Genomic DNA, 26,111 nt, shown 5'->3' with positions numbered 1-26,111 from the left:
TATACAAAATGGGAAAAGTTCTGGTTTGCCAAAGTGGGTGCGTGTGGATGTAGGGTTTCGCGTCACGGAAACCCTATATTTACGATCGTCCTCGTTGTTTCCGATGCAGACTACCTACTATTGAGGTATCGTGAGGAGGGGCAAGGGGGGCATGGCATTTGCTTCGTGTTCCGGAATATGGAAATAGATGAGGCTTGCGTGGGTGTGCGTGCGTGGCCCTCCTGGCTGGGTTTGGTCAGGGATACGATGGATGGAAGCCCTAACTCTCAAGGAGAGGGAGAGGGATAGATAGAGGGAAGGGGAAAACACATGGGGACTTCACTTTGCGTTTCGATGGTAGTATGTGAATGTGTATGATATGGCTCCAATCCGCACACAGGTCATATGTGAGCGCCGACGTGGGCAGACGACATCTACTATTAGCAGCAGGATGGATGATCGACAGGTACATACGGGGAGACCAGGTGACCGATAGTAACGTAAGTATGTAGTAGTCGCTCGCGCGTTAACGACTACCTACCTCCAAGCTCCTGTCGTGGCCAACAAACAACATCTACCTAATGAAACACCTACCTCATTAGGTAGGTGGGCTACCAAAAGAACTTCTTGGAATGTTCTCTGGAATACCCATCTTCGTGATCACGATCCTGTCGGCCTGCTCTCTTGCCTGTTGTTCGTCGTCGTTCGTCGTCGTCGTTGCCGCCAAGAAAAGCAAGGAAGAAAGTGGCATGCATATATGCACGAGTTGTTCGTGGGTTCGTTCCATAACCCACCACCAACTAAGTATGCAGATGCAGATGCAGGGGAACCTGCCCAGCCAGCCAGCCAGCTTCCGTGAGGTGGGTGGGTGGCACCGTTCGTGCCAAACCGTCAAACCTGCATGTGCCACATGTGCCACAGACTTACACACAAGGGACCACCACGCTGCTCAACGACCCTCTCTCCTGTCAAGCCAGGAGAGGCGGTCAGCAGGCCAGGAGGGGGTTTTCTTGGTGATATGGAAACACGACCGCTTGCTTGGCCCTCCGCCTGTGTTGGCCAAGCTCATGTCCAAGTCTACCACAACCACTAACGGCTTCCCATGGACTCGGCGGTTATATACCCTTATTCAAAGCCAACAAGAACGTAGTCACTAAACGGAAAGACAGATAAATGGTAGTACCGTAAGTATATTGTCACTATATCCAAGCAAATCCGTATTACAAATATTTCGTCGCGACCAAGTGTCTTTCCTCTCTCTCTATGTCGATAATATGTTCGATGTCGATGATTCTTTCTTGGTTTCGTACCAGTCGTTCGTGAGGGTCGTAAGTGTCGTTAAGATCTTACCCAGATTTAACGGAGATCTGGTTTTCGTCTCTCTCCTTTCCCCTCCTCTTTTAGAGTTCCCCGTGCTGGCAAGTAGGTCTCTTGCGGGGTTATGCCTTTTTTTCTTCTTCTCCTTTTCTTGACTGGTTTTATCTTCTCGTAGCATTCCGTAGCGTTCTCATCCCAATCATTGAGGCGCAAAAAGCATAGCATCCCTTCTTCCGGGCCAGCAGTCCTCCCCTATGCCTATCACCAGCAAACGGGGTCTTAAACCAGCCCGGCTTCCCCCCTCTCCCTGATGTATGAGAGAGAGAGAAAGATAGATGGAAGTCAAGTCATCACGACTCAGCCTTCTTGATCAGCTGAATCGCCGGCGACGTCCCCGAGTTCCACGTCGTCGCCTTGCTCATCGTCTTCTTGCGCATGACGGCCATGATCTCCGTCTCCATGCGGCCGATCCCTTCCTCGATGTCGATGTCCTCGAGGGCGTACATCTTCTGCCGCCGGTGGTCGAGGTACCACCAGGCGCCGACAATGGCCAGCGTGAGCGGGATCGTCACGACAAAGTACAGCCACAGGTACTCGGACACCTGCGCGCCCTTGCCCGAGTAGTCGTCCGGGTCCATGCCGGGGAACTCGGGGCCGACGTTGAAGTCGAAGAAGCTCATGCTGAAGAGCGACGCCAGGAAGGTCCCCGGCAGGAACAGGGCACCGAGCAGGGAGAGCGTCTTCATGGCCGTGCTGTCGCGCTTGCTGGCGTGGGCCAGGCGTCGCTGCTGGGCGGCCATCTCCAAGTTCAACTTGGACTCTTTCTGTGCAATAATATTGTACAGCTACAATGAGTCGGTCAGGTCAGCATGGTTTTCTACAGCGCATCGGTACAGTGACCAAGCTGCACGTGTACATCGCAGAGAGGCGATGGTGGGGAAAGGGGCACAACTCACAGCTTGCCGCTGAATGTTCAACCTCTCGAGGGTCGTGTGCACGTAGTGCTCGATGCCCGTCAGCTTGATGCGGTAAAAGTCGAGCCGGCTGATGAGGCTGTCGTGGAGGGCCGAGATGTCGGGCCGGTTGTGGTCCGTCATCTGCCAGTACTTGTCCATGCCGGCGTGGACCTCCTTGATGATCTCCTGGTAGGCCTGCGGCCGCCGCCACAGCACCTGCGAGTGGCACTCGACCAGGTCCCGGTTGATGGCGTCGAGGTCGAAGTCCATGTAGCCCTCCTTCTCGTCGATCTCGTTGCGCATCGTCACGGCGTTCTCGAGCCGCCGCAGCCAGGCCCGCGCCTCGCGCTGCTTCTGGTCTGAGCGCGACGACAGGTCGTGCGACAGGATGATGATGGGCAGGAGCATTGGGTGCGCCACCTGGGCGGCGCACGACTTGAGGTGGTCGATGGCATCGTTGATGTCCGACGAGGGCGTTCCCTTGACATATCCAGTGGTGATGTTGGTGTGGAAGGAATGGGAGAGCATGAGCTCCCAGCCACGGGTCTTGCCCTTCTTACGCACATCCGACTTTCGATGGATGATTTCTAGACGCTAAGGTTAGCCGACTGTGTTCAACGCTGTTTGATAGGGACGCATAGAAGAACGCAAAGGGGCAAAATCTTACGTAGATGAGGGTCGTTCGCATCATGGTCATACGAAGCCCAGAAGAAGGGTCCAACCACACTGGTGCCCTCTATGGCACGGAAGGGCAGACGCAAGGTCCTCGCCATGGAGGCATATTCGTGTTGCTCCAGGGAGATGTGATGAGGAGAGAATGTCTCGGGATGCTTGGCATTCTTCTGGAGTCTGTTGGCGCACGTCTCGGTCAGTCTTTGGTGACGTCTTTTATATGCATTCTACACAGAGAGGCGGTGGCATGGTATACGTATATATATGTATATATAGTATGACAGCTGATCTCACTTACATTAAACGGATTCCGCTGAGAAGTTTAGAGTCGTGTTTCTTGGGTGGCGCAAAGGCGCCCTATACATGGAGGAAAGCATGTGTCAATTTCAGTCAGGCCTTCTTTGGGTGTATGTCATCGAACTCATGGTGTCTTAGCCGTAGACAGAAGGCCTCTGGAATACTGGATCTAGATCTCAGACATGGCTGGGCTGGGGGCTAGGCTAGGCTAGGGCGAGATGAAATGAGAGATGAGATGAGATGCGATGGGATGAGATGAGATGTGGTGTGAATAAGGGTGTGGAAGGGGAAGCTCCACTGCCGGCAATCCGGCACCGGTTCGATTTGCGCAGAGCCAACGAACGTCCAAACAAGATTTGGACCGGTCCCGTAGCGATCGAGAGCCAAGACCAAGAGACCGGGTCGATGGGACGGACGGACGGACGGGGGAAGACGGAGAAGCACACACTACTTACATTGCGATTTAGGAAGTTCTCAAACTCGGTTGTCTCCAGCGGGTGTTCCTCTATCGTGTTCTTGGTCGGATCCTGTACATGGCGAATCTCGTGGTCAGTACGTAATAAGCCCAGTCCAGTCCAGTCTGTCAGTTGTCGTCGTCATGGCTTTTGTTCCCAAACAAATACTCACTCCCCTGGCCATTGCCAAAACGAGAAGCGGTGTGAGAACGAAAAGCACAACGATGGCCCCGAAGCTTGCTGCAGAAGAACGAGGCAAGGAACGCTGCGCCACCACCACCAGATTATAGTCGAAGGCAAGACAGGGCAAAAAAGGAGAGAGGGGAACGAATGGGCGTACAGTATAGTTGTAGATTTCCAGGTAGCTCGTCGCCTCGCTGACAACCTTGGTCTGGTTGACATGGGCGGTGAACATATAATCATCCATCTTGGGCGGCTTGGCTTTGACTTTTTCCTTTCTTCTTGCTCCGTGCCAAACAAAAAGGAGGCGTCGTTGATACAAAAAATATCAAAAAGCAGGCGGATTATATGTATACCCAAACAGTGACAAATAAGTCCCAGTAGGAAAACGCGGATCAATTGGAACCAATTGAGGGCCAAGAAAGCTTGGGGAGTCCAGCAAGCAGATCAAGCAATCATTCGCTCTAGTACGACCACCAAACGCTCCGCTTCTTCGAGATCCAAGTGTATATGCAAATGTATGTATACCGCCGATGGACTGGGGAATGGATCAATGGATGCTATGCAGATTTTGGACGAATGGGCAAAAGCAACGAAGAAAATCAGTATAGTATAAAAAAGCTTGAACAACTTTCCAGCGGACCAAAAAAGAAAAGGACTCAGTTATTCGCTTTGCCAAGAGCAGCAGTTGTGAGGATCAAAGGTTTGATGGGAAAGGTTGAAACGAGGATTTCTTCTGCTTTCGCTTCCCTCCTTTCGCCCTTCCCAGTTCCCAGTCCAGTCCAGTCCAGTCCCCCGTCCCAAGAAAGCAGAATAAGCGGGAAGCCAATAATGCACGAGGCGGGTCGACGAGTTGGAAGCGAAAAGAGCCACCCCCAGTGGCATGGGTAAGAGTGGGGACCGAGGGAGACGAGCGAGAGAGAGCCGCCGTTTGGCCCCTTCGGTATATTCCTTTTGTCATGTACGGTAACGGTATGTACAAACTACTGTATGAATGTATGTATGCACGTACTTTAGTAGCCCGTTTCTGCAAGCAAGCCAGCAAGCCAGCAAGTGAGAGGTGAGCGAGTGACAAGTGACAAGTGACAAGCGAGGGGGTGGCCCTGGGCGGTCGGTAAGCAAGTCGGTCAGTCGGTGACGGACATGATACAGGACTGGAACGAACCGGCCGCCGCGCTGCAAGCAATACCTACCTAATAACTCGATCGAGGCCAGCCCCCCAAGCCCCCAGTGGCCGGCCCTAGTTGACGTGTTTACACCACCCCAATCTCGTTATACTTCGATTCGATCCAGTAAGCAAACGATCGCAACGCACCTCCTAATATAAAACCGCACGATGCAGAGATGGCTCGCATCCTCGGCCCCCGACCCGTCCATCGGAATTGGCTGCTGCGGAAAACGTTGGTCCACTGCCCATGTGGGGGGCAAACCGACCCTGATTAACATAACAAGCCTATGCAACGTAACCTCGCTTGCTTTTACCTGAAGCTTCTTTCGACCGTTCCAATTTAAACACGTCCCTTAACTCCCTTCCGTCCGTCCAATTCAATCACATTAGGGGCTTCGTTTCGTTTCATTAAACAAGACAATGAACGGATGGCCTGGTCCAATCCACAACGTGAGTAACGAAACCAGCAGAGGCATAGACATGTATTGAACAATTGCCTTCATTATTTGCTATTCGAAAGCAAACACTTGCAAGGTAAAGCGCTATCCATAGTCGTAGCAGCCAAATACCCCCCTCGTACGGATACCTAGCGTATGTTTGAACTCCGTCCCATAATAGAGCATAAGAGTATAATGCAGCCTCCGATGAAAACTCACCCTTTGGTCCTTTTTGTACCTGCCGGGCCAAACTGACCTTCCAGAATCTCTATTCCTAGTCCACGTCGCTTTTGCTCTCGTATACTCCGTCGCCATCCATCCTACACTACACCATACCACACCACACCACACCGCCTCCCCTTCACCACCCAGGATACCGACTTAGAAGTCGGGGAACAAGTGACCGAATCTACAATGGATTGGTTAGCGCACGCCACTCTGCTGGTCGAGCCATCATGAGTCTCCAAACTTACTCGTCGTTGCCATCCTGGCCATACTTCTCCTGCTCTTCGGGATACCGATCGAACTGGCTTGCGTCTCCTGCCCCGGCCTTGACCGGCGGCGTGTAAGGAGCATCTATATCCTTCCTGAGCAGCCGGTCCCACGTGACTTCAGCAAACCATGGGTGGTTCTTGACGTCCTGCGGCCCACCGTACAGGTTGCCGAGGCGCTTCGTCAAGTCGGGCGTGATGAGACTCTGAAGCAGGTTGTGCGCATCCGGGTTGATGTATTGTGGGTATTTGACCTTGCCCCTCAAAATGTTCTCGTAAATCTTCATGGGTGACCCACTGTCCCAGAAAGGGGTGTAACCACAGAGCATTTCGTAGATGAGAATGCCCAAAGACCACCTGCCAACCCGGTCATTAGCTGCGCGCCATCCACGGAACCACCGATCTCTCGACTTACCAATCGACCGATTTGTTGTAACCCTTGTTGCTAACCACTTCAGGAGCCAGGTAGTCAGGCGTACCACACAACGTCCACGTCTTGTCTGGAACCCGCTTGGCAAATCCGAAATCCGTTATTTTCAGATGCCCGTGTCGGTCCAGCAGCAAGTTCTCAGGCTTCAGATCACGGTAGATAATGTTCTTCGCGTGCAGGTACTCGAGCGCCAGAGTCACCTCGGCCGCATAGAACTTGGCCACCGGGTTGGGGAATCGCTTTGGACGGATTTAGTCAGCCATACAGCCTAGCCAGCGCTTGACCAGAGCCAATCAACGAGGATGAGGAGGAGGGGGGCAACTCACGCCAGACTTCCTCAATAATGAGAATAGCTCGCCGCCTTCGACAAAGTCCATGACCATGTAGATGTTCTTGCAGTCAAAAAACGTGCCCCACAACGTGATTAGGAAAGGATGTTTAACCTCGCTCAGCATTCTCCGCTCATCGTTGGTGTGTTCGACTTGCTTCATCTTGACAACCTGGGCCTTCTTCAAGACCTTGATGGCGTAATACCGCTGGTTATGCTTCGACTGCACCAAGTGGACGCGCCCAAAGCTACCAGTGCCCAATGTCCGTAGCATGTCGAAGTCGCCCAAGGAGTATTTACCCTTTGTTACTCTCGCTTCCGACAGCGTAGACTGGTGATGCGGTACGCGTGGGGCCGGACCATGAGGCGCGCCATTGTTATTACCTGGGCCTTTTTGGCTCATTTGTTAGCACGATTGATGCCCTCGGGAATTGGGGAGCCTGGTATACTCAGTTCGTACCATCAGTCTGGTGATTAGGATGTATCAGGTTGTTGATGCTAGGCAGGCTCTGTGGTGTCCCGGCATGGCCAGGGCTTGGGGTGTGCTGAATCCCAAAGGGAGTTTGCTGTTGCTGACCTGATATGGAGGAATTCATCGGCGACCCTACCCCAGCCGAAGCTGGAGATTGTGTTTCGTTGAGCCCTGAATAGCTCCCGGACGTGGATTTGGTGTGCGAGTGGGAGAGGGAGCTGCTCGTAGTCGTGCGGGTAGAGGTGTGCGAGAGCGAATTATCGAACGGCCTCGCAGATGTTGGCGTGATGGGAGTGACCGGACTTGTGGGTTGGCTGGTGGAGGGTTCTGACTTGTCCTCCCTCGTCCGTTTCTTCTTAAGAAATCCTAGACTCGGCATGTGTTTTGCTGGCAAAGGTAACAGAGGGTCAGAACCTCGGTGTATATGGTCGGTGGAGACGACTGCCAAGCTAAGCAGCTATGTACGCAAAGGCAACCGTGTCGGGTCAATGTCAATTGGGAAGCTGGGCGGGCAGCGTCGTGGGAGTGGCTGGCAGGAAGCAGGAATTGGCGCCCAGGTTGTGGTTGGAAGGTGACGTTCGCAAGCGACAGTGTGGGTAAGAGCGGTGGGTTCGACTCGGGTAAGAGGCACTACATATGTCGCCAATGTGCCAATGTGACAGATCGTAGCTCCGATCAAGAACCAGCCGGGCGGATGCGCTGGGAGCCGAGGGCAGGCGCGGGAGTCAAGTAAGCAGTCTAGATCTGGCGGGCGACCGCTGCGACCGAGATGTCACAGTCTAGAGTTTTTGTAATGGCTATGGGCACGCCCCGATATACTTGGCGAAGATGTTCGACGGCAGGTATGTTTTTTTTTTTTTCGATGCTGAGTGAGTAGGCAGGTAGAGTCGAGCTATGGTACAGCTGCTGCTTTAGCCTTTGGGTGCAGCGGTAAGAAGCTTCAACGGCCCGGAAGGCGAGAATGTGGCGCAGGTTGGTTGTTTTCAGCAGCAAGAGCGGATGGTCCAAGAAAGAAGTTGGAATACAGAGACAAAGAGGTGTCGCAGATTCGGTATATAGGGAAGGTAGGTAGGTGGTAGGTGGTTGTGTGGGCTGCTAATGAGGTAGGTCCAAAGGTTGTGCTCCTTGTTCGTACAAAGCCTTTCCCCGCAGAGTACCTAAGTGGGCGGGCGGTTGCCAGTGCAATTGGAATCCAGAGTTATATTTGGAGAACTAAAAAGGAGTCCGTCCAGGAGGGGAGATTGGGAGTAGGTAAGTATATAGCGGCTCCTGTTGTTTACTTGGTCGACTGAGGACGAACACGCTCCAGGGTATAGAGGCAGTATAATGCTCGATATGTGTTTGCAATTGGATCTGATGGAGGCAGTCAAGCAGAAGCGGCCGGGACTGGTGGAAAGAAGAAAGAAGCGAGCAATTGGCAAGGTGTCTTGAAACGACGCAACTCCCGGATTCTGACAGGCTTTTCCCTTGTCTGCCGATCGGTATAGGCAGACAGACCAATAGGCTCTGACGACAGAGACTCTTAAGGTTAAGAAAGGCAGTAATCAACTAGTCAGCTCAACCCAATTAAGGTTTCATGGTTGAAGAGAAGCCTCAAAGACGGCGAGCATGGGCTACGAGAGTGACGAGATGGTTAGAGAATTGGCTGAGTGGACAGGCAAGGTCAAGGTGGGGTTTTTCGGGGGGCGGGGGGGGGGGTGAGCAGCTGCTAGCTAGAGTCTCAGCTCTCGGCCAAGTGATTGAGCTAGCATACATCAATACAGTAACACGGATAATACTGATCGAAAACAACTCTCATATTTCAGCTTATCCATCGGCCATTGGCCATTGAGGATAGAGAGAGGGGGCGGAGGAGAAGAAAGAGGAGAGAAGGGAGGCTGAAAGAAAATTGAATTGGCGTAAATGGAAGGAAGGGAAAGAAAGAAACCGCAAGAAGAGGTAGAGAAAGGCCGCCCAATGACCTAACCTGTACGAGCCTCTTCTGACCAGTAGTTCTGACCAAATGCCTGCCTACACAACAACAACAACCAGATCCTGCCAATATCCTATCGTAGATTGGCATGCAGTCAAGATAGGATACGGAAGCGAATGCTCGCTTGATAGGCGCGGAAATATAGCGCTGATAGGAACCAACGGACATGCAGACGGATGAGCAGCGATCTTGCCTCCAAATCGACCTCGTGGGCTTGCTAATCCCGCATCGGCTTGCTTGCTCTACTTATCCCCGGGCTGCTGCTGCTGCCACTGCAACCTCACCTCGCCGTAACCTCGGGTCAGTGCCCCGTCTACCTGGGCAATTGCCCATCCACGTTAAGTATGCACAGCAGCAGGGATGCAATCCGCTGCACCCTCCATAATAAACTGAACCATCGACATGGTCCATCATCATGGCAATGCTTGGACCGGAATGGTACGCATGACTGACTGAAGAAGATGTGGGTGAATGTGGGGTACAGAAGATGTAGGTACCATATAGCCGTTTTGCCTTGTAACCCTCAACCCTGCGTCATTGGGAAGTTGGAGGTTGGGGTTAGCCGAATGTGTTCTATATTAAGGATTCGACATCTGCAGCATAGCGATCCAGGCGGGCCTATAGCCAAAACACCCATGCGAATAATTACGCATGGCAGCAATACCGCAAGGCTTTCTTGCAAACCGTCTAACATCGCAGAAGAAGTCACGTACATATTCAATGCGTTTCCATAGTGTTGAACGAGACTCGGGTGAATATACCTGATGTTTGGGGTTGGCCATTTTGTTTCATGGTCATCTGAAATCTAGAGCGCAATACGACGCTCTCACGTTGAAACTTGAGCCAGCGAAAGGAGGTACCAAATTCAATCAGCTACGATATTCAAAACTTTACATCAGCCGAGTTCTGAAGTAACCCTGTTTCGTTTCATTCACCATTTCGATGGCCAATTTCTGGCAATGGTCTCCAGTGTGTGTGTGTGTGCACTAGCAAGCTTTCGATTTTGATTCATCCCGGTGGCCTGGTCCAGGTTACATACGGTTGAGTCTGTACCCAATGCCCTACAACACATAGGATACACAGACTGCATCTTCACTACATCTCGAGACCCATAACTTGAATGATGTGGAATGGTATATACGATACGTCTCGTGTAGTAACAACTGAAGAAAAGCCTCCCCTTTTTCGTCGTAACTCGTTTTCGCCTTGTCCCGTCATATCCAGAATCTAGAAACGATGAGACCGGCTCTTGGTTCGGTAAACAGTGTAGCCAACGTAGCCGCCTCCGAGCACCACACCGACCATGACAATCTTGAACAGGAACCAGCCCCAGCCGCCGCCCTCCTTCTCGGCCTTGTTGGTGTGCTTGCCCTTGCGGCCTCCAGCTCCGGGAGACGACTTGCTGCCGGTTTGCCCGCCGGACGTGTACAGGTTCCTGGCGTTGACCGCGATGATGTCATGGTTGTCGCTGAGTTCGCCAGTCTCGGCACTGAAGCCAAGGTAGGTGACCGAGGGGATGGCCGGGGGCTCGGCCGTCTCGAAGCACAGGGTCCACTCATCCTCCGACTTGTACTGCAGCTCGAGTTTCAGCTGTTTGTCCTGGAAGTAGGTCAACTTGAGCTTGGTCGGGACGCTGGCATGTCGAATGCCACGGGCCGAGCAGCCGGCGAATTCCTGGTCCTTTCCGTCGTTATCCTTGTTGTAGCTTGTCTTGCCGTCGCCGTACATGGCCATCACGTAGGGGAAGACGACACCGGGGCGGTTGTTCTTGTAGGTATCGACGAAGAGGCCGAGACCCTCGAAGTTGTCGGAATGTCCAAACACGGAGCCCATCTTTCCGCGCTCCTTGGTAAGCCACATGGCGAATCCATCGCCGTAGAGCTGGTGCTGTCCATGAATCTTGAACTCGACTTCGATTTCCCAGTTCGTGGCCGTCAGGGGTACGCGGGAGAACAGCCAGCCGTTTTGCGAGGGACGGTCTGACACCAAGCGAACGTATCTAGCCTTGGGTTAGCCTTGCGTCGGAATATTCGGTGTGCAATCGGAACCGGGTTGCATACGAATCTGTCCTGATGATGGTGTCACCTCCGAACTCATACCACCGACTGGCCATATCCGAGTCGAGGTACGGTTGTACTAGTGTGTGCGTTCGCAGCTGTGCGGGGAGCAAGCCATGTTAGCTCGATGCTACTAAAGGTGTCAGAGGTTGCAGATGGGCAACAGAACTGACCGAAATGCTGCGAATGTTTCCATCTTCATCGTGGCTCACTGCACCGCGAGCAGTTGCAGCCAGCCCCAAGGCCGACGACAACCAAGTGAGCCACCTCATTGTGGACTGAGCCGAGGGAGAGAGCTGGTAAGGAGGAGCCGTAAGCAAGGAGGAACAAGAGGACGGGAAAGAATGGTGAGCAGAGGTGAGAATGCTGTTACGCGTCTGCCGCACAAGAAGGCCCCAAGGAGAAATGTGCTATGCGACGATGGGCAGCTTGGTGTCGTGGTCGTGTGCGGACTGGAAACAAAACCAATTCGACCAATTCTATCAATCGTTAGCTGGCCTCTTTCTTGCCCATCCTCCATCAAAGCAGCAGTAGCTGCAAATAAAATTGGGTCTTTGGAAAGAACGTGCGACTGTCAATGGTCAGAAGTCCAAGCTTGTCTCAAACTCTCCCGTATTCCGTACCCCGTCCCCTAATGCCTAACCGTGCTGGGTACAGCTGTACTTGCTTGAGCGCCGAGGCACCTGAAGTCGGCTGCTAACTGAAGCTCAAACTGGAGCCCAACAGGGTCCAACTGAGCTCTTTGGTCTACCTTAGTGTGGCTTAAGTGGCGTCTAGCCCCTGCACCTTATACTATCCAGGTAGGCCAGCTATTTATATATTCAATGTTGATAGAGGGGGTCAATTGAGCACACTTATTATATACTGGTAGCGGAAAGAGGTAATCGTTTACATATATTATGAAGCTGTATAATGCCTAACCTGGCTCTGCTATTATATAGTCTCCCTGTCCAGTAATACTTCCCACAAATTCGGCACCTCTCCCCGTTCCCAGCCGACATACCCACAACTATTGATAACCAGCTGCACCAACTCCCTATCCACCTCATCCATCTCGCCTTCCGATCCGTCAAGCATGCGCTCGGCAACAATCTGGTACGCCAGCTTCTGAGCGCGGTGCTTAATGGTGTTCCGGACCTCAAAGTACATCCAGCCACGAGACGCCGCCAGGTACCGGATCCTGTCCGCGGCGCCGCCCATCGCCTCGAGCACATCCCTCTCGTCGTCCGCCGGCCCGCCGCGCGTCATCACCCGCTGCTCGATCTCCGACGCCGTCAGCTCGTAGGCCTTGTTCTGGACGAGCACCGCGAGCTGCTCGGGCGTGATGGGGTCTTCCATCATGAGCAGGGCGCCGGTGGTGCCGTGCCGCAGCGCGCGCCGCTGCAGTAGGTAGTCCGCCAGCGACTCGGCGAGGCGGTTGGTCAGCGAGGCGTAGGTATGCTGCGTTTCTTGCTGTCGTCCCCCGGCGATGATGACGGCGCCCCCCACCTCGTCCTCGAACAAGGGTGTTAGCAATTCGCTGAAGATCACGCCGTCGGAGCAGAGGGGTTTCGGCTTGGCCGTATTCATGGCACGGCTTCGTATGAGGGCCGTGAGTCGGGGAGGAAGGTCGATCAGGTGGGAGAAGTACTTGCTGCCGTACAGGACCGGCGACAGGGCGGCGGCGACATGATGTGCAAAGTCGTGGAGGTCCCAGAGCGCCTCGCTCGCGCCGAGCAAGCTCACGCTGTCGCCTTCCACGTCCTGGGATCTGACAGCAATATGATGGAGGTCAATGGAAGAAATGGCGTAAGCCGGCACCAGCATGCCCGGACGTTCCACCTTCGAGTTCTTCGTTGTAATCCAGCGGTGGACGCCATAGTTGATGACGCGAATCGCGTTTCGTTCTGAGCATAAGAATGAGTCAACTGCGGCAAAAAGTTCCTCGTTCGATTCTAGCACGGGCAAAAAGTCGTATCGGCAGTCTGTTCTACTTCCTAAGTAGACGACGCCAAACTTGTGCATCGATACGGCTGCACGCCAGACCTGGGTGTCATGTTCAAACGTCTGAAGCAGATTTTGGGCGTCGTGGCGCTGAAGTAGGATCCGGCATCCTTCAAAGATGCAATCTAATAGATCCCCTTTGATGGCCCCTACAAGGTCCTGGATTCTCTCTGCCTCGTTGAAGTGTGGGTGCTGCGGTGAGTCTCCATCGAGCCATTGTGTCGATGGGTCGAAATCCAAGGGCAGGTCTTGAAAGACCATCAAGGAATTTCCCTCGTAAGCCTCGCACGATACAGTTTCTGGCGCCATTTCGCTAATGGATCAATGCGTGATCACAAACAGAGACTGAGCTAACTCGATATCCCATAAAGTAGCCAAGGTATACATATATAAGCAATATTCATGCTGGAGCGAGCAAATGTGGCTTACATACAAGAAAACAATCCCCTTTATATTGCAAGATACCTTTATATTGCGAGAAGAATGCATTGTCAATGTAGCTTTCAGGTCATCAAAGCGAACGGGCGATTGCACAAAGATGACCGTATATGACAGACGTTGTAAGGACGTGAATAGTCAACACCTGCATCAGCAACCGTCCAGCCTGTCACGACAGACGATTGACGATCCCCTCTATCTCCCCCAGAGAATTCACCGTGAACCCCGGCCCCAGCTTCTCACACGCAGCCTTGTCACCGTATCCATACCGACACCAGACCGACACGGCGGCTGCGCCGATATTGGCCGCAAACCGGATATCCGCCTCCGTATCGCCAACGACCAGCACACTCGACCCATCATCGCTAGCCTCGGCCCACCCAAGCGCCGGGAGCAGCACGTCAGTATAGCTGCCCGGGTCCGGCTTCCTCGTAGCGCCGGGCGTCTTGTCCCCCACAATCAACTCCTCCCTCACGCACTCGCCCAGTCCGTTATTCCGGAGCGCCGTCACGACGGCCGCCACGCCCTTGTTGCTGACGATAGCCGCCGGGATACCGCGAGCCCGCAGCGCGGCCAGAAGCTCCGCGGCCCCGGGGAACGGGGTGATGAGGGGTTGGCCGTGCTCCGCGTACAGCGAGCGGTAGGTGGCCGTCCATCTCTCTTCGTCGAAGGAGTCATCATGGCTTGCGTCAGTGGTGGCGGACGGATGCAGTGCCTTGAACGTGTCCTGTAGTCCGGCGCCGCTGGAGATCAGCCGGTGCACCTCGGCCTCGGACGGTGCCTGGGCCGGAAGCAGCGCGTCGAAGGTCAGCTTGATGCAGTGGGAGATGGAACGATGTGTGTCGAACAACGTTCCGTCAAAATCAAAGATAACGAGTTTGATCGGCATGTCGGCTTTGGGATTGGTATTGCTGTATGGCAAAGCCTCCTCAGCGGCTTTACTATGGTTATGTGGTGTGTGGGACGAAGTTTTTCTGTCTAGCTGCAGGTTGCGGCAATACTTCAAGTGTCTGTCTATGAGTGAGAAGGTTTCACGAGAGAGTTTCTCGTCGTTTAACGCCGCCCATCCAGCCTGCCAGAAAACACCAGTCAATTGACTTACACAAACGGGCAGTCAACCATGAACAGGCCAGCCAGGTCATCCACATCATGATGGCTGAAACGACAGATTTCAATCAATTATACCACACCATGAATGGAATAATCATGTCTTACTACGCTGCACCAGCTGCCTCGCAGAGGCTCGCGTCGCATCCAGTCGTCGAATACATAGTTGTGGCAAAGGAGGCCGAGCGGTGCGATGACAGTGGTTACCTGATCCCTTCCACCAACGGAGACATCAGAGACAACATCTACGGAAGCCGCCAAAGGTGAGAAGAAGTGACATACGAAAGAACCAACGTCCACAACTTGTCGGACGTGTGCAATATTTACCTGCGGATGGTTGCGGCATACCCCAGCTCCCTACAAGACAAGAGAAAGCTTCAGCCACCTCCCCCACTATAGCTGGAACGCAAAGCCACATTTTAGCTTGCTTCTGGGTTACAGTGGGACGGTTAGGTACATCAGCTCGACGGCTCATTCACTCGGGACCTGCCTGCCTGGCTTGGCCGCTTGGCCCTGCGGATGCCGCTAAGAGGAATAAATATCTTAGCCCCGAAGATGCATCATTGATAGCCGCAACTACTCTAAAATACCGTCACATTTTGAGCCCTCCAATTGCATCAATTGCTTCTAGGCTTCGTTCCCGTCGACCCCAATCCCTCCTTTTAGACTTGCTTGGAGAAAGTACAAAAAGAACCCGAAGAATTCGGCCGTTATAGAATATCACCACAACAAACCCCCAACGTCCGCCACCATGGATTCCGAGAGCGTCAAGCAAGAAGTCATCAAGCAGGTTCAGACGCAATATGCCATGAACAATGCGCGCGAGCTGATTGAGGTATGTGGCTGTCATGCCGGCCGGTTCCCAGGTGTACCAGAGACTAATTGGGCCACCTTGCGTAGAAAATCAACGAGCACTGCTTCCAGAAGTGCGTCCCGAAGCCCGGTTCTTCCCTATCGAGCGGCGAGCAGGCCTGCTTCACCCAGTGCATGGAAAAGTACATGTCGGCATGGAACCAGGTCAGCACCACATACATCACCCGATTAAGGCGGGAGGGAGGACAATAGAGGCCGAAATCGAGAACAACAATACCATTGGGTGCGCCGCGCTATACTGTATATTATGGCTGCAGTTCTTGCAGTGCAAGGGGAGGTTATCGGCTGGGTATCAGGACTTGCCATTGAGCATTTCCGGGCATCGGACTCCCCACACATAGATCGCCATGTACTATCACATTCGTCTCGGGCGGCAACATGAATAATATGGCATTGCCTGGGTAACGGCTTCTGAGTATCTTGATTTGGTGCACGTTTACGTCTCCTTCGCAGCCGCGGCGGCGGCAGCTTTTCGAGCAAGGTATCTCTCCTTTGCGCTCGAGATCTCGCCTTCCGTTTTCCTGCTCTTGGCAGCACGCTCGACCTTCTCCCTCTCTTCGGCCTCGTGCTCCCTGGACCGTTTGAGCGACTCCTCGAGCTGCGCCTCCATCATGCGTGATTGTCGCTCGCGCATGCTCTGTTTGCCCCCCGCGCCGACGAAACCACTAGATGCGCGGTCTTGTCTGCGTTCGGGTTCACGCTGGTCTCTGCGAACTTCGGGTTTCTTCACTGTGCCCAGGTTGAGCCCGCCCTTGAGCAATTCGCGCTTGTCGACGACCTGGCCATCATCGTTGATAGCCACGGAGCCTCCCTTCGAATTGAGTTCCCTTGCCATATCGGCCTCGGTCTTTGCTTTTTCTTGGTCTTTGGATTGGTCCTCGGCAGCTTGCGGGCCCAACTTCGCCTTGTCTTCCGCCGCCTTCATGACTTCGGCATGTCGTTGGTCGCCTCGATTTAAGAGGTCCTTGTAAAACGCCGTCATGCCGCCGCCCTTGTTCTTTTTGGCCTCCTCTTCCTCTTTCACGCGCTCCTCAGCTTCTATGCGCCGATTCTCCTCTTGCTGCTTCTTATAGGCTTCCGTGACGAACTTCTCCTTGTCCGCGTACTCCTCGCCCTCCTCCTCCCTCTCCCGGGCGACCTTCTTCTCCTCGGCAATCAGCGCATCCCTCTTGCGCACCGCAGCCGATTGCAGAAGGCTCTTCATGTACTTGGGCCGCCGGTCGACATCCTCGGGCGCGACCACCTTCTCCGGCTTGAGCGAATCGTAGACGCCATCGTAGTCGTAGATTGAGGGATCCAACTCTTCGGCAGCCTCTTGGTGTTTGCGCGACTCCAGTGAGCTCGACAAATCGCCAAACATGGAGTTCGGCTGCGGCTTCTTCTTGAGCGTTGGTTTGCTCAAAATTTTGGAACCCTTTTTGTTCGACGCCGATGGCTTGGACGAAAAGTCGTCATCGTCCAGTTCGGTGATTTTGGTGGCCTGGGGGCCATTGCTGTTGGCACCATCGTCGTCTGAATCGTCATCGCCTCCAAAGATGGGTTTCCTCTTGGGTGGCGCAGGTTTGCCGTTTGTTGCTTTTTTGAGATTTAAACCGTATGATAAACCCGGTTTACTCATTTTGGCGAGAGGGAAACAAGACGGTGGGAATAAAACGTGCGACAGTGGCTGCGATGTGATGCAGATGATGTAGAGGAGGGTAGGGTCAAGTTACTTGCTGCTTGCCGTGGTATTGTTTAACCTGGGTGCTGGGAGCGCCAAAAAAAGAGACCCACAGCCATGACAGGCAGTGACAGGGGTGGTTTGGCCTGATAAAGCTTATCGGAGTTACTGCTAGCAGGGGTCCCGCCATCCGTTTAACAACATTTCGATACTTGTTTTACGTACCTACGTACGCCTCCGGTCGTCGCATTGCCAAATAATATCCGGCAAAAGACCCAGAATGAACGAACCGCGATGACCACCGAACCGTCGTCTCCCAGGAGGCGACACATCCTGTCGTCCATCAATCCGGATCTACCTCGTTTGTCGCCCGAACAGGAGGATCGCGCCGATAGCCACACTGCCCCGCCAAAAAGCGACTTGCATCACGTTCCAGTTGATGCCAGCGACGAAAGAGCGCACTCCAAAGACCCCGAGAGCGGCAACAACGACAGCAAGAGACATGGCGATCGCAAAACCACCAAATTCCGCTTCAAGTCAAAACACTCTAGTTCACATCGCTCGTCGCGCCGCCGCGAACGAGACTACGATAACGACGATGATCGCCGCCACCGGGACCGGGGACGCTCTGAGCGAAGCAAAGACCATGTAGAGGGAGGTGAAGTGAAAGACGACGACGACGCAGACCGCGAGTCAAGACGAAGTCACCGCAGGAGCCACCACAGCGAACACCACAAACACCGGCGGCGGCGACACCGCCACCGCACCCGCACCCGCACCCGCTCGCCCACCCCGCCGAACCCGCACGAGCCGCCGCCCCTGGACCCCGAAGCCGCGTTCCGCGAGTCGCTTTTCGACGCCATGGCGGACGACGAGGGCGCGGCGTACTGGGAGGGGGTGTACGGGCAGCCGATCCACGTGTACGCCAACGCGCGGAACACCGGCGGCGGCGGCGAGGGCGGCGAGCTGGAGCAGATGACGGACGACGAGTACGCCGCGTACGTGCGGCAGAAGATGTGGGAGAAGACGCACCAGGGCCTGCTGGAGGAGCGCGCGCGGCGCGAGGAGGCCAAGCGGGCCAAGGACGACAAGGAGGCCGAGGCACGCCGGCTCACCCGCCAGATGGAGGAGAGCCTGCGGCGCGGCGAGGAGAGGCGGCGCCGGCGGACCTGGCGGGACAAGTATGAAGAGTACGCTGCGGCCTGGGCCGACTGGGACGGCACTCTCGAGGGCATGAGCTGGCCGGTTGCCAGAAGCAGCGGCGACAACAGTGGAGACCGAGCCGAGATCAGTTCCGAGACCGTACGAGACTTCTTCGTTAACGGCCTAGACCCGATCGAGATTGGCGAGTCGGTCTTCCTCGCAAAGCTGAAGGAGGAGCGGGTCCGATGGCATCCGGACAAGATCCAGCAAAGGCTCGGGCCCGGGTTCGACGAGGCCGTGCGACGAGATGTCACGGCCGTCTTCCAAATCATCGACAAGTTGTGGTCAGATATCCGCGCGAAGGCAAAAGCAAAGGCATAATCATGATACCCCTCAGAATAGACAATCATAGATCAAATTCCATGTAATGTGGCACCAGCAGGCAACAATAGCTCGTCTTGATCTCTCTAGTGATGACCCTGCATGCGATGCATGCACAATATAAGTGTTGACGCCCAGTAGGGTGCAAACACCAACAAAAAGGTCTGTAACTGGTAATCAAAAGCCTACCTTACCGAGAACATCATCCTCCATTTCTTCACAGGCATAGGATGGAATAGCTTACGAATTGCCAAGATTGATACCGATCTCTTATCACAAGATCAAATCCCGCGATCGGAACGACATCTAGTGATATTGCGTGATGTTTGTTGTTGTTACTATCTTTGTTGCTAATGCATTTCTTTCGGCGAGATGGTGTTAATATCTGCCGCGTTTCCTGGGTCTCGTCTCGTATATGCCTCTGCTTTACAGCGTCACCCGCATATCAAAAAGCCTATGTAAAGATTGGGTATCGTGTACGGAAGGAAATTTGGCTTGGTGAATAAATCGGAGCGCTGTCCTCCAAACGCTTCCTCATTGCGTCCTTCTCCTGCATGGGCCTACTGCGGATACAGTCCTTGCATGCGTATGGGCTCTGCAACCTTGCCGATGCCACAAGGGGGGGTGGGCAGTGGTATAGTTTATTGTGAGACGAGACCGTTAGAAATGGTTTCGGCCGCCTCTCTTCTACACCGTTCACACATGCACCAGCCCCCTAGACTACCAGAGGCCCACTCCCTACGGTCGCGAACGGGGAGTGTGACATCACAGTAGTGGTTCAGAATCTCCTCGCCGCGCTTGATTCCGCCTGGGCGATCACCGACTACGCGCTCTTCTCTGGCAGAGAGCACCATGCGCCCGCCCCACTCCCAAGTAACATTCGGGTCGCAATCATGGTTGGCTAAACACCAGAATGGGTGCACGGCTGCAACATCCGGTCGGCCGTCGCGGGGGTTCTTGCGGGCTGAAGCGGTTCCACGAGTCTTACTGTAGAGCGTATTTAAAACCCACAGATCGTGTTCTGCCAGGGTGGAGTAGATGTCAATATCCATCTTCTCGAGGATGTGTAGAGGTGTCTCGATGTTGAAGCTAAATGAAAATGGCAGAGTCCAGTCTGGCGGTGGACCAGCATTCGGCGACAGATCGATCTCATTCCATTTAGTGGGAACAAAGTCGCCCCAGATGTACTTTATTTGGCTGACTTCCAGAGGGTGGATTTCTTGATGGGCAGCCATGGCGAGCACTCTGGCAAGAAGCAACAAATGGAGAGACTCGTCGGCGTCTTTGGCATCGGTGTCCTTTGCAATGGCATCCACATCCTTTTCGCATACCGCGGGGTGGTACAGCTCTTGTGCTTGATCGAAACAGTATTGACTGCAAAAAACCGTGTCATAGCATTCGGGGCAGTTTACGGCCTCCGAGTCGCAGCCAAGTGGAGGAAGTTCTCCACTGCATGCATCACAGACAGTGTCTTTCAGACGGTTGTTTGCAGTGATAAGAGAATATTCCTCAAGCACCGTCTCCCCCGGAGCAATGTCCTCTGTAGCGAAAACGCCGAGCTGCTTACAAGTTGGAATTACTTCGTAGCCGTCCGTGTTGCTGGCGTTCTCGAGCAACACGGGAAGAGTTGCAACCCGCACCGCACATTTAGGGGCCATGGCCGATAGTCTTTCATTTAGAAAGCTCAAGGAGTCCTGGGAGTGGCGGTCGGGCTCGTAGTTGTTCCAGGGATATACTTCTCTTCGGACCATGCCCCAGTCGGGCAGGTCGTGCACGCTGTTGATGTCGCGGCGTATCCTCCGCTTGGCAACAGTTTCTATGTAGCCGTGGATGTGGCGGAGCTCCGAATTTGTGGGCGCAGCTTCGAGGCCGCGCTCGCAGAACTTGTAGGCGCTCTGCAGACTACCACAGAGCAGCAGACCCATCGCCAGGATTTGATAACTCCGAACCGCACCTAGGTTGGCCAGCAGCGTCGGGCCGTGCGCAACATCCTGGGCCAGATCCAACAGCAGGCCGTGGTCGAAGACTTCGGGCAGCTTTTCTGTGCCATATTTTTGCAGAGCCTCGAGGACTTGCTCATGGTACTCAAAACTCTCATCGCGCGCCTCGTCCGTCAGCATCAATGCCCTATAAGCATCGCCAGCTGCCAGATCTGGGTAAGCCAGGTTCGTGTAGCAAACCGCGCGTTTAAGATAGAGGATGAAATCATAGGGTTCGCGCACAAGTTCGTCAGTCAACTGCTGGCGTTCCTCAAGCAGCAACTCAATTCGGGAGTCGCTTTCCTGAATGCTTTCGCTATCCATCATGCAGGGGTCTGATTCGGGTGGGCTGGTGCTATGACTGGGGACATCGACCGTATTGAATGGAGCCTCTGCCGTATGGACTGGTCGGTTCCTTTGGTGGGGGTCGGAAACACGCGAGCACGAAATCTTCCTCCCCAAGGGAATATTATAATGTTAGTTTTGCTGAGTTGTTGTAGAAGCTCGGGAAACCCCGATTGGGACAAGTTTTTCTTCGTACCGGAGTGGTTTGAGTGCCCGCAGACATGGAAACCAAACAAGTGAAAATCCCAAGGCGCCTAGAAGCGGACGAAGTCTTGATGTAGCATTCAAGGGGTCCTGTTGTCCTCCCCGCAAAAGGAGGGGCTAAGTATCGCCGTGTGTGTCGAGGAGCGTTTCGTGGAACAGGCGAGCCTGGAACAGAGCGAATGAACTCGCCCTGCGCGCCGGGAATGGTCTGATGTTGATCACAGAGGTGGTAGGGTGCTATAAGAAAGCGTAGGATAAGACACCATGGCAAAAATAGGGCATCGAAATTGGAGGGAGAGAGAGCGGCTCTCCGAGGGTTGATAAACTAGAGCAGGAGCTAAAAATGTCTAGAGCCTATGACGTGCGCCAGAAAAAGGGTATTCATCCAACTAGCAGGTAGTGCAGGCATGTAAGTACATGTAGTATTGGGGAGTTGGTAGTGTGCAGAGGGATCAGGAGAGTGACTGGGTAGTTGTTAGGCGGCGTTCGGACGCCCAGGATGGGATTTCAAGGAAGGGGGGGCGTGCAAGATATGGGGGGCGGCCACAAGAAGGGGGGTGATGGGATGGGATGGGATATGCGGGTTTGAAAATCGCAGTGTCGTGTTGCCCGCACCTGCCCATCCCAGCATCGGATTTTTCTTTAGGGGTCTTCTGGGAAAAAAAGACCCTTGTGCGGGCGACCCTGAAATCCGACTCCCCACGTGACGAGCAGGAGGGGCCCAAAAGAGGCTACCAGCTACTTTTTACCAGGTCCCAGTCGTCCCGGGGGGGTCTTTTCTGGTCCTGACAGGTATTGTCGGCGCGCCTTTACTGGGTAAATGCCATGAAACTCATGATGATGACGTTGTTGTCGTCGCGGATAGCTCTGCGCATTCCACTCCATTGCAGCAGCCCAGAGAGACAAACTTTGCACCCGACCTGTTTTTTGTGGCTATCGTATCTCTCGTAGCATAGCAACTACCTCATTTGTGTCATTGCTTTTCTTTTGGTTTCTTCTTCCAGCGGCAACGTGGCTCTTGTAGACACAGCTATCGCTGATCGCTGCTGCTTGTGTTTGGAGCGAGCAAGGGCACACTAGATCTGCCTAGCGCCATCTGCCACTAAGAAAGGCGAGGTGGTGATCCGATATAATCAAGCACGCTCCTACCGTAACAGACGGGAGAGAGACATGCACCGGCCACATGGATCCGAGTAGTAGCACTCCGCATATGGGAAGGAAAAGCCGATCCCTCTTGACTATCTGACTTGCTGACCTGTCAGCTAGCCTTTACACCAGCCGAATGGCTGAAGTCTGAAGAGCCAGCCGCGGTCTGCACTGGTCCTACAGTACTGTAGGACTGCGCTCCTTTGTCCATAGTAATTACACCAGCAAGTGAGCTATCTAACGGGTACTGCATTGACTTGATGACTCGGCTAGGTTCAAGTTGTTGTTTTCAGCCAGCCCGCGGATTTGTCGTAGTCTATGCCAGAGATTCCATCGAGAATTGAGTTCAGCTAACGGAAAGCTTGGCGGTACCGTCTGCGGGTCATCACAGCCATTGCCTACTAGGAGGTCAATGGTTGTGTCCACTGGGCCATGAAAACTACGTGGTACTGGGATCTTCTTTTTTTCTGGGACTTTTCCGACTTCTCGATTCGGTATCTGCTTCCCATCACGAATCAGGGTTCTGATTATTAACGAGTGCCAGAATCATAGTCCACCCAGTCACGATACCTTCTTCGGCCTTCTCAAACCCGCATCGAGGTTGGGAAATGTTCCGCGTTGCCGTGACCTGTGACCATGGCGTTGCATGTGGTGGGCTAAAATGCGAACTTTGCAGTGCATGTAGGTCAGTGACTGGCAAGCCGGCATCGTGTATTTGGGTAAACCCTTTGTGCCTCTTGGCAGTGGGTAACACCCCCATACCAGTACGTAAGTCGTCCCTGTTGTGTGTATTGGCCAGCACGGGTCCGAATCTCCAGTGGCACCTGACAGTACAGGCCATCCATGCCATGCGACAGGGCAGCCTGGATGTTTGATATTGAGACTTGGCCGCAATAAGTTTGTATCGGAATGCGTCCGATTTCAATGATACCCACTGGGCGTGCTTGTGGTTGTATTGAAGAGGAAAAAAAAAATTAAAATTTCCTATCTCGTGGCTCATTAAAATATCCGCCCGTAGTAAATACATACACTGTCTTGAACTCTTGGACACGCTGACGAGTCAGTCAGTCTCTCCGGGACCGCAACCGCAGTCACAAGGACAAGGTGCGGCATAGCATTTCCGATGTCGTCGAGGTCCATTCCGAGGGCCATTGAGGAGGCACTTATTCCGGTTTCTTGCTCGCCGCGCCCTCCTGTTGCATGCCCTCGCATCCTGTGACCTTGCCCGCTGTTTCCTCGACTTTGCCGTAGCCCTGCGTCGGATCGCGACCCTCGCTCGCTGCTTTCATGACGCCGACCGCGTGGGCCTTGGCCTGTTCACCTGAGCTCTGCCAGGCGGTGGAGCCGGTCGCGCTCCCAATGGTGGACTGTTCGTCAGGGCCCGTCAGCAAACTGAGTTTGGATGTATATCACCCCAGGTTTTTTTCTGGATGTTGCCGAAGAGTGGCGGACTTACTTCGGCGGCGCCCTTGACGTACTCGGCATGGCCAGCGACAAGGCCGGGTTGCGCGTTGTTGGTGTTCTCGTTGGAAGACATGACGTTCAGGTTACCTGATTGATGTGAAGTTGTTTTGGTTTAGATGTTGGGCAATTCAAGCCAATGCTACTGGGAATCTGGGTCTGTACGAGTCGTTTGATGGTCGGACGGTTGGGGTAATGCAATACGACTCCGGGGCAAGCGACTCGTTGTCGAGTTGCTTTGCGACTCCCAAGGGGTCATGACGTAGGTATATACGCTGACGTCATATACTGGCCGCATATGCTGACGGTAACTCAGCGGGGTCGATTTCAGAAACAGATGAGCGGGAGTCGCTCGGCATCCTACTCGCCTAGTGACAGGCTGCAGTCCAAGATCCTTATTTCTATCTTTAGCACTGCAGTGATACCATCAAATCGCTTGAGTCAATCGTAATACTGCTCTTTTGGTGTCATTCATTGGATGTTGCTGCTGCTACGTGCTACATCGACAGGCAATGTTATTCGCTACAAGTCGCTCTCCGAACGGAGTAAATATATATATATATATATATATATATACTGCGGATATTGACTGTGTAAAGCTGTCACATGCGCGACCAGTGGCATCCGTCAATGAATGTATGCATGTAGTATTCGGAATGACTACAAGGACGATCTCATTCGGAAGCTTCCATTAGTTCCAGCAATTGGTCGATCTCGAAGTTGGTCGATCTCGGAGGAGGCTCTACCAGCCTCTCTGACTTGATCTACTACCTAATATCGGGTCTCAATGTCATAGCTTCCCAAATGTCATAGCTTAAGCCACGACACGCTGCAGGGGGACTGTAGGTCTTCAGAATGATGTCAGGTTGGATGTTCGTTAGGCATCGTTTTCCGAATTCGTGAGGGAAGCAAGCTCATGTGGATTCCTCGACGTTCTAGTGTCATCATCGCGGCTCTCGACCGTATGATGAAATTCATGGCGGCCCAAAAGGCGGGAACAATATTGTGCCGACAGAGGACCACATTTGGAAGCATGGACGTTTCCAGGACTTGCTCACCGCGTAATCTAAGGTCTACCACAATAAACAAAGATCAATTGACAGTCTCAGCACAGCTACCAATCAATCGTACCATACTCCAGACATACTCCAGAGAAATCATTACATCATGTCTTTCAAGTTCGGCCTCAACAACCCGGTCCTCGTGCCGCTGCTGCCGATCACCGGCAGCTTCGCCGTGCCCTTCACGGCCTACTTCACCTTCCTGAGCGCCCGCGTGGTCAAGCACCGCCTCGACGGCAAGCAGCCGCTGGGCGACGGCTCCCAGAAGAGCAAGAGCTCCTCTTCCTCGAGCAGCTCCAGAAGCTCCACCTCCTCGAGGGGCTCCTCGCGGGGCGAGCAGCTGTCCGACAGCAAGCTCTTCGTGGCCTCGCGGGCCCACCAGAACTTCGCCGAGAACGTCCCGCTGGCCTTTGCCCTCGCCGCCGTCGTCGAGCTCAACGGCGGCAACCGCAAGATCCTCACCGGCGCCATGGGCGCCCTCTTCGCCTTCCGCGTCCTCCACGCCGAGCTCGGCATGCAGCGCGAGGACGCCCTCGGTGTCGGCCGCCCCGTCGGCTACTACGGCACCCTGGCCTCCATGCTCGGCCTCGCCGGCTACGCCGCCTTCCTCGTCAAGGGCTTCTGGGGATTCTAAACAAAAAGTCGCGCACAACAACAACAACGCCAGCAGAAGGCCTGCGCCGCTTGAGGCTGCATTTAAAAGCCTCACGAAGTCTACGAAGAAAATGAGAATTGAGCAATAGACAGCCCCCGAGCGACCGGAGTTACTCGGGGTGCTATCCCCGAGAAGCAATGTCAATCAATTGGAAGCTATATAAAGATACTCGGCACCGTGGTCCTCTCGAACTGTAATTTATGTCACCACTATGTATATGTTGCAGAAATATCCAGCCTGAGCTCCGACCGATGGGGGATATTGCAATTGGGAAATAACGAAAGGCCATAAAACCGTTAGAAATGAAATTACGTCGTCTAAGAGAAAGATTTTCCCTATCAGCTGTTATCGCCAGCCTCACTTGACTTGTCTTCGTAATGTCTCCCCGCCGTACCACCATTGGGCGAGCGGGAGTAAGCAGTAAGCAGTAAGCTCGGAGGTTTTTTGAAGCCCCCGACCTTGAT

The 26,111-nt window shown here is 53.8% G+C and overlaps 12 protein-coding genes across 12 annotated transcripts; 4 read left to right on the top strand and 8 right to left on the bottom strand.

Moving 5' to 3' along the window:
• Positions 1–1,646: 1,646 nt before the first annotated feature.
• PG985_007368 (uncharacterized protein) lies at positions 1,647–4,103 on the bottom strand (the record flags this gene model as incomplete). The annotated part of the gene is made up of 6 exons (XM_066827137.1): positions 1,647–2,141; positions 2,253–2,839; positions 2,920–3,101; positions 3,223–3,281; positions 3,677–3,748; positions 4,017–4,103. 6 exons carry the CDS (start codon positions 4,101–4,103, stop codon positions 1,647–1,649), a joined length of 1,482 nt encoding a protein of 493 aa, XP_066684812.1.
• Positions 4,104–5,930: 1,827 nt separating this feature from the next.
• Positions 5,931–7,561, bottom strand: PG985_007367 (cAMP-dependent protein kinase type 2; the record flags this gene model as incomplete). Its single annotated transcript, XM_066827136.1, has 4 exons — positions 5,931–6,309; positions 6,368–6,621; positions 6,709–7,094; positions 7,171–7,561. The coding sequence occupies 4 exons, from the start codon at positions 7,559–7,561 to the stop codon at positions 5,931–5,933; spliced, it is 1,410 nt and encodes a 469-aa protein (XP_066684811.1).
• Positions 7,562–10,381: 2,820 nt separating this feature from the next.
• Positions 10,382–11,483, bottom strand: PG985_007366 (uncharacterized protein; the record flags this gene model as incomplete). The annotated part of the gene is made up of 3 exons (XM_066827135.1): positions 10,382–11,153; positions 11,215–11,309; positions 11,385–11,483. The coding sequence occupies 3 exons, from the start codon at positions 11,481–11,483 to the stop codon at positions 10,382–10,384; spliced, it is 966 nt and encodes a 321-aa protein (XP_066684810.1).
• Positions 11,484–12,144: 661 nt separating this feature from the next.
• On the bottom strand, positions 12,145–13,503 carry PG985_007365 (uncharacterized protein; the record flags this gene model as incomplete). Its single annotated transcript, XM_066827134.1, has 1 exon — positions 12,145–13,503. One exon carries the CDS (start codon positions 13,501–13,503, stop codon positions 12,145–12,147), a length of 1,359 nt encoding a protein of 452 aa, XP_066684809.1.
• Positions 13,504–13,801: 298 nt separating this feature from the next.
• Positions 13,802–14,521, bottom strand: PG985_007364 (uncharacterized protein; the record flags this gene model as incomplete). Its single annotated transcript, XM_066827133.1, has 1 exon — positions 13,802–14,521. One exon carries the CDS (start codon positions 14,519–14,521, stop codon positions 13,802–13,804), a length of 720 nt encoding a protein of 239 aa, XP_066684808.1.
• A 302-nt stretch (positions 14,522–14,823) lies between these two features.
• On the top strand, positions 14,824–15,006 carry PG985_007363 (uncharacterized protein; the record flags this gene model as incomplete). Its single annotated transcript, XM_066827132.1, has 1 exon — positions 14,824–15,006. One exon carries the CDS (start codon positions 14,824–14,826, stop codon positions 15,004–15,006), a length of 183 nt encoding a protein of 60 aa, XP_066684807.1.
• Positions 15,007–15,490: 484 nt separating this feature from the next.
• On the top strand, positions 15,491–15,804 carry PG985_007362 (Mitochondrial import inner membrane translocase subunit TIM13; the record flags this gene model as incomplete). The annotated part of the gene is made up of 2 exons (XM_066827131.1): positions 15,491–15,574; positions 15,640–15,804. The coding sequence occupies 2 exons, from the start codon at positions 15,491–15,493 to the stop codon at positions 15,802–15,804; spliced, it is 249 nt and encodes an 82-aa protein (XP_066684806.1).
• Positions 15,805–16,048: 244 nt separating this feature from the next.
• Positions 16,049–17,230, bottom strand: PG985_007361 (coiled-coil domain-containing protein 55-domain containing protein; the record flags this gene model as incomplete). The annotated part of the gene is made up of 1 exon (XM_066827130.1): positions 16,049–17,230. The coding sequence occupies one exon, from the start codon at positions 17,228–17,230 to the stop codon at positions 16,049–16,051; it is 1,182 nt and encodes a 393-aa protein (XP_066684805.1).
• Positions 17,231–17,566: 336 nt separating this feature from the next.
• On the top strand, positions 17,567–18,796 carry PG985_007360 (uncharacterized protein; the record flags this gene model as incomplete). Its single annotated transcript, XM_066827129.1, has 1 exon — positions 17,567–18,796. One exon carries the CDS (start codon positions 17,567–17,569, stop codon positions 18,794–18,796), a length of 1,230 nt encoding a protein of 409 aa, XP_066684804.1.
• Positions 18,797–19,437: 641 nt separating this feature from the next.
• Positions 19,438–21,099, bottom strand: PG985_007359 (uncharacterized protein; the record flags this gene model as incomplete). Its single annotated transcript, XM_066827128.1, has 1 exon — positions 19,438–21,099. One exon carries the CDS (start codon positions 21,097–21,099, stop codon positions 19,438–19,440), a length of 1,662 nt encoding a protein of 553 aa, XP_066684803.1.
• Positions 21,100–23,633: 2,534 nt separating this feature from the next.
• Positions 23,634–24,007, bottom strand: PG985_007358 (uncharacterized protein; the record flags this gene model as incomplete). The annotated part of the gene is made up of 2 exons (XM_066827127.1): positions 23,634–23,837; positions 23,927–24,007. 2 exons carry the CDS (start codon positions 24,005–24,007, stop codon positions 23,634–23,636), a joined length of 285 nt encoding a protein of 94 aa, XP_066684802.1.
• Positions 24,008–25,098: 1,091 nt separating this feature from the next.
• PG985_007357 (uncharacterized protein) lies at positions 25,099–25,626 on the top strand (the record flags this gene model as incomplete). Its single annotated transcript, XM_066827126.1, has 1 exon — positions 25,099–25,626. One exon carries the CDS (start codon positions 25,099–25,101, stop codon positions 25,624–25,626), a length of 528 nt encoding a protein of 175 aa, XP_066684801.1.
• Positions 25,627–26,111: the final 485 nt, after the last annotated feature.

Source organism: Apiospora marii (assembly GCF_038362585.1).
Source record: "Apiospora marii strain CBS 49790 chromosome Unknown utg000004l_segment0_segment1, whole genome shotgun sequence".
NCBI classification, from domain to species: domain Eukaryota; kingdom Fungi; phylum Ascomycota; class Sordariomycetes; order Amphisphaeriales; family Apiosporaceae; genus Apiospora; species Apiospora marii.
The sequence above is the reverse complement of the archived record's forward strand: the minus strand, read 5'-3'. Positions and strand labels throughout refer to the sequence as shown.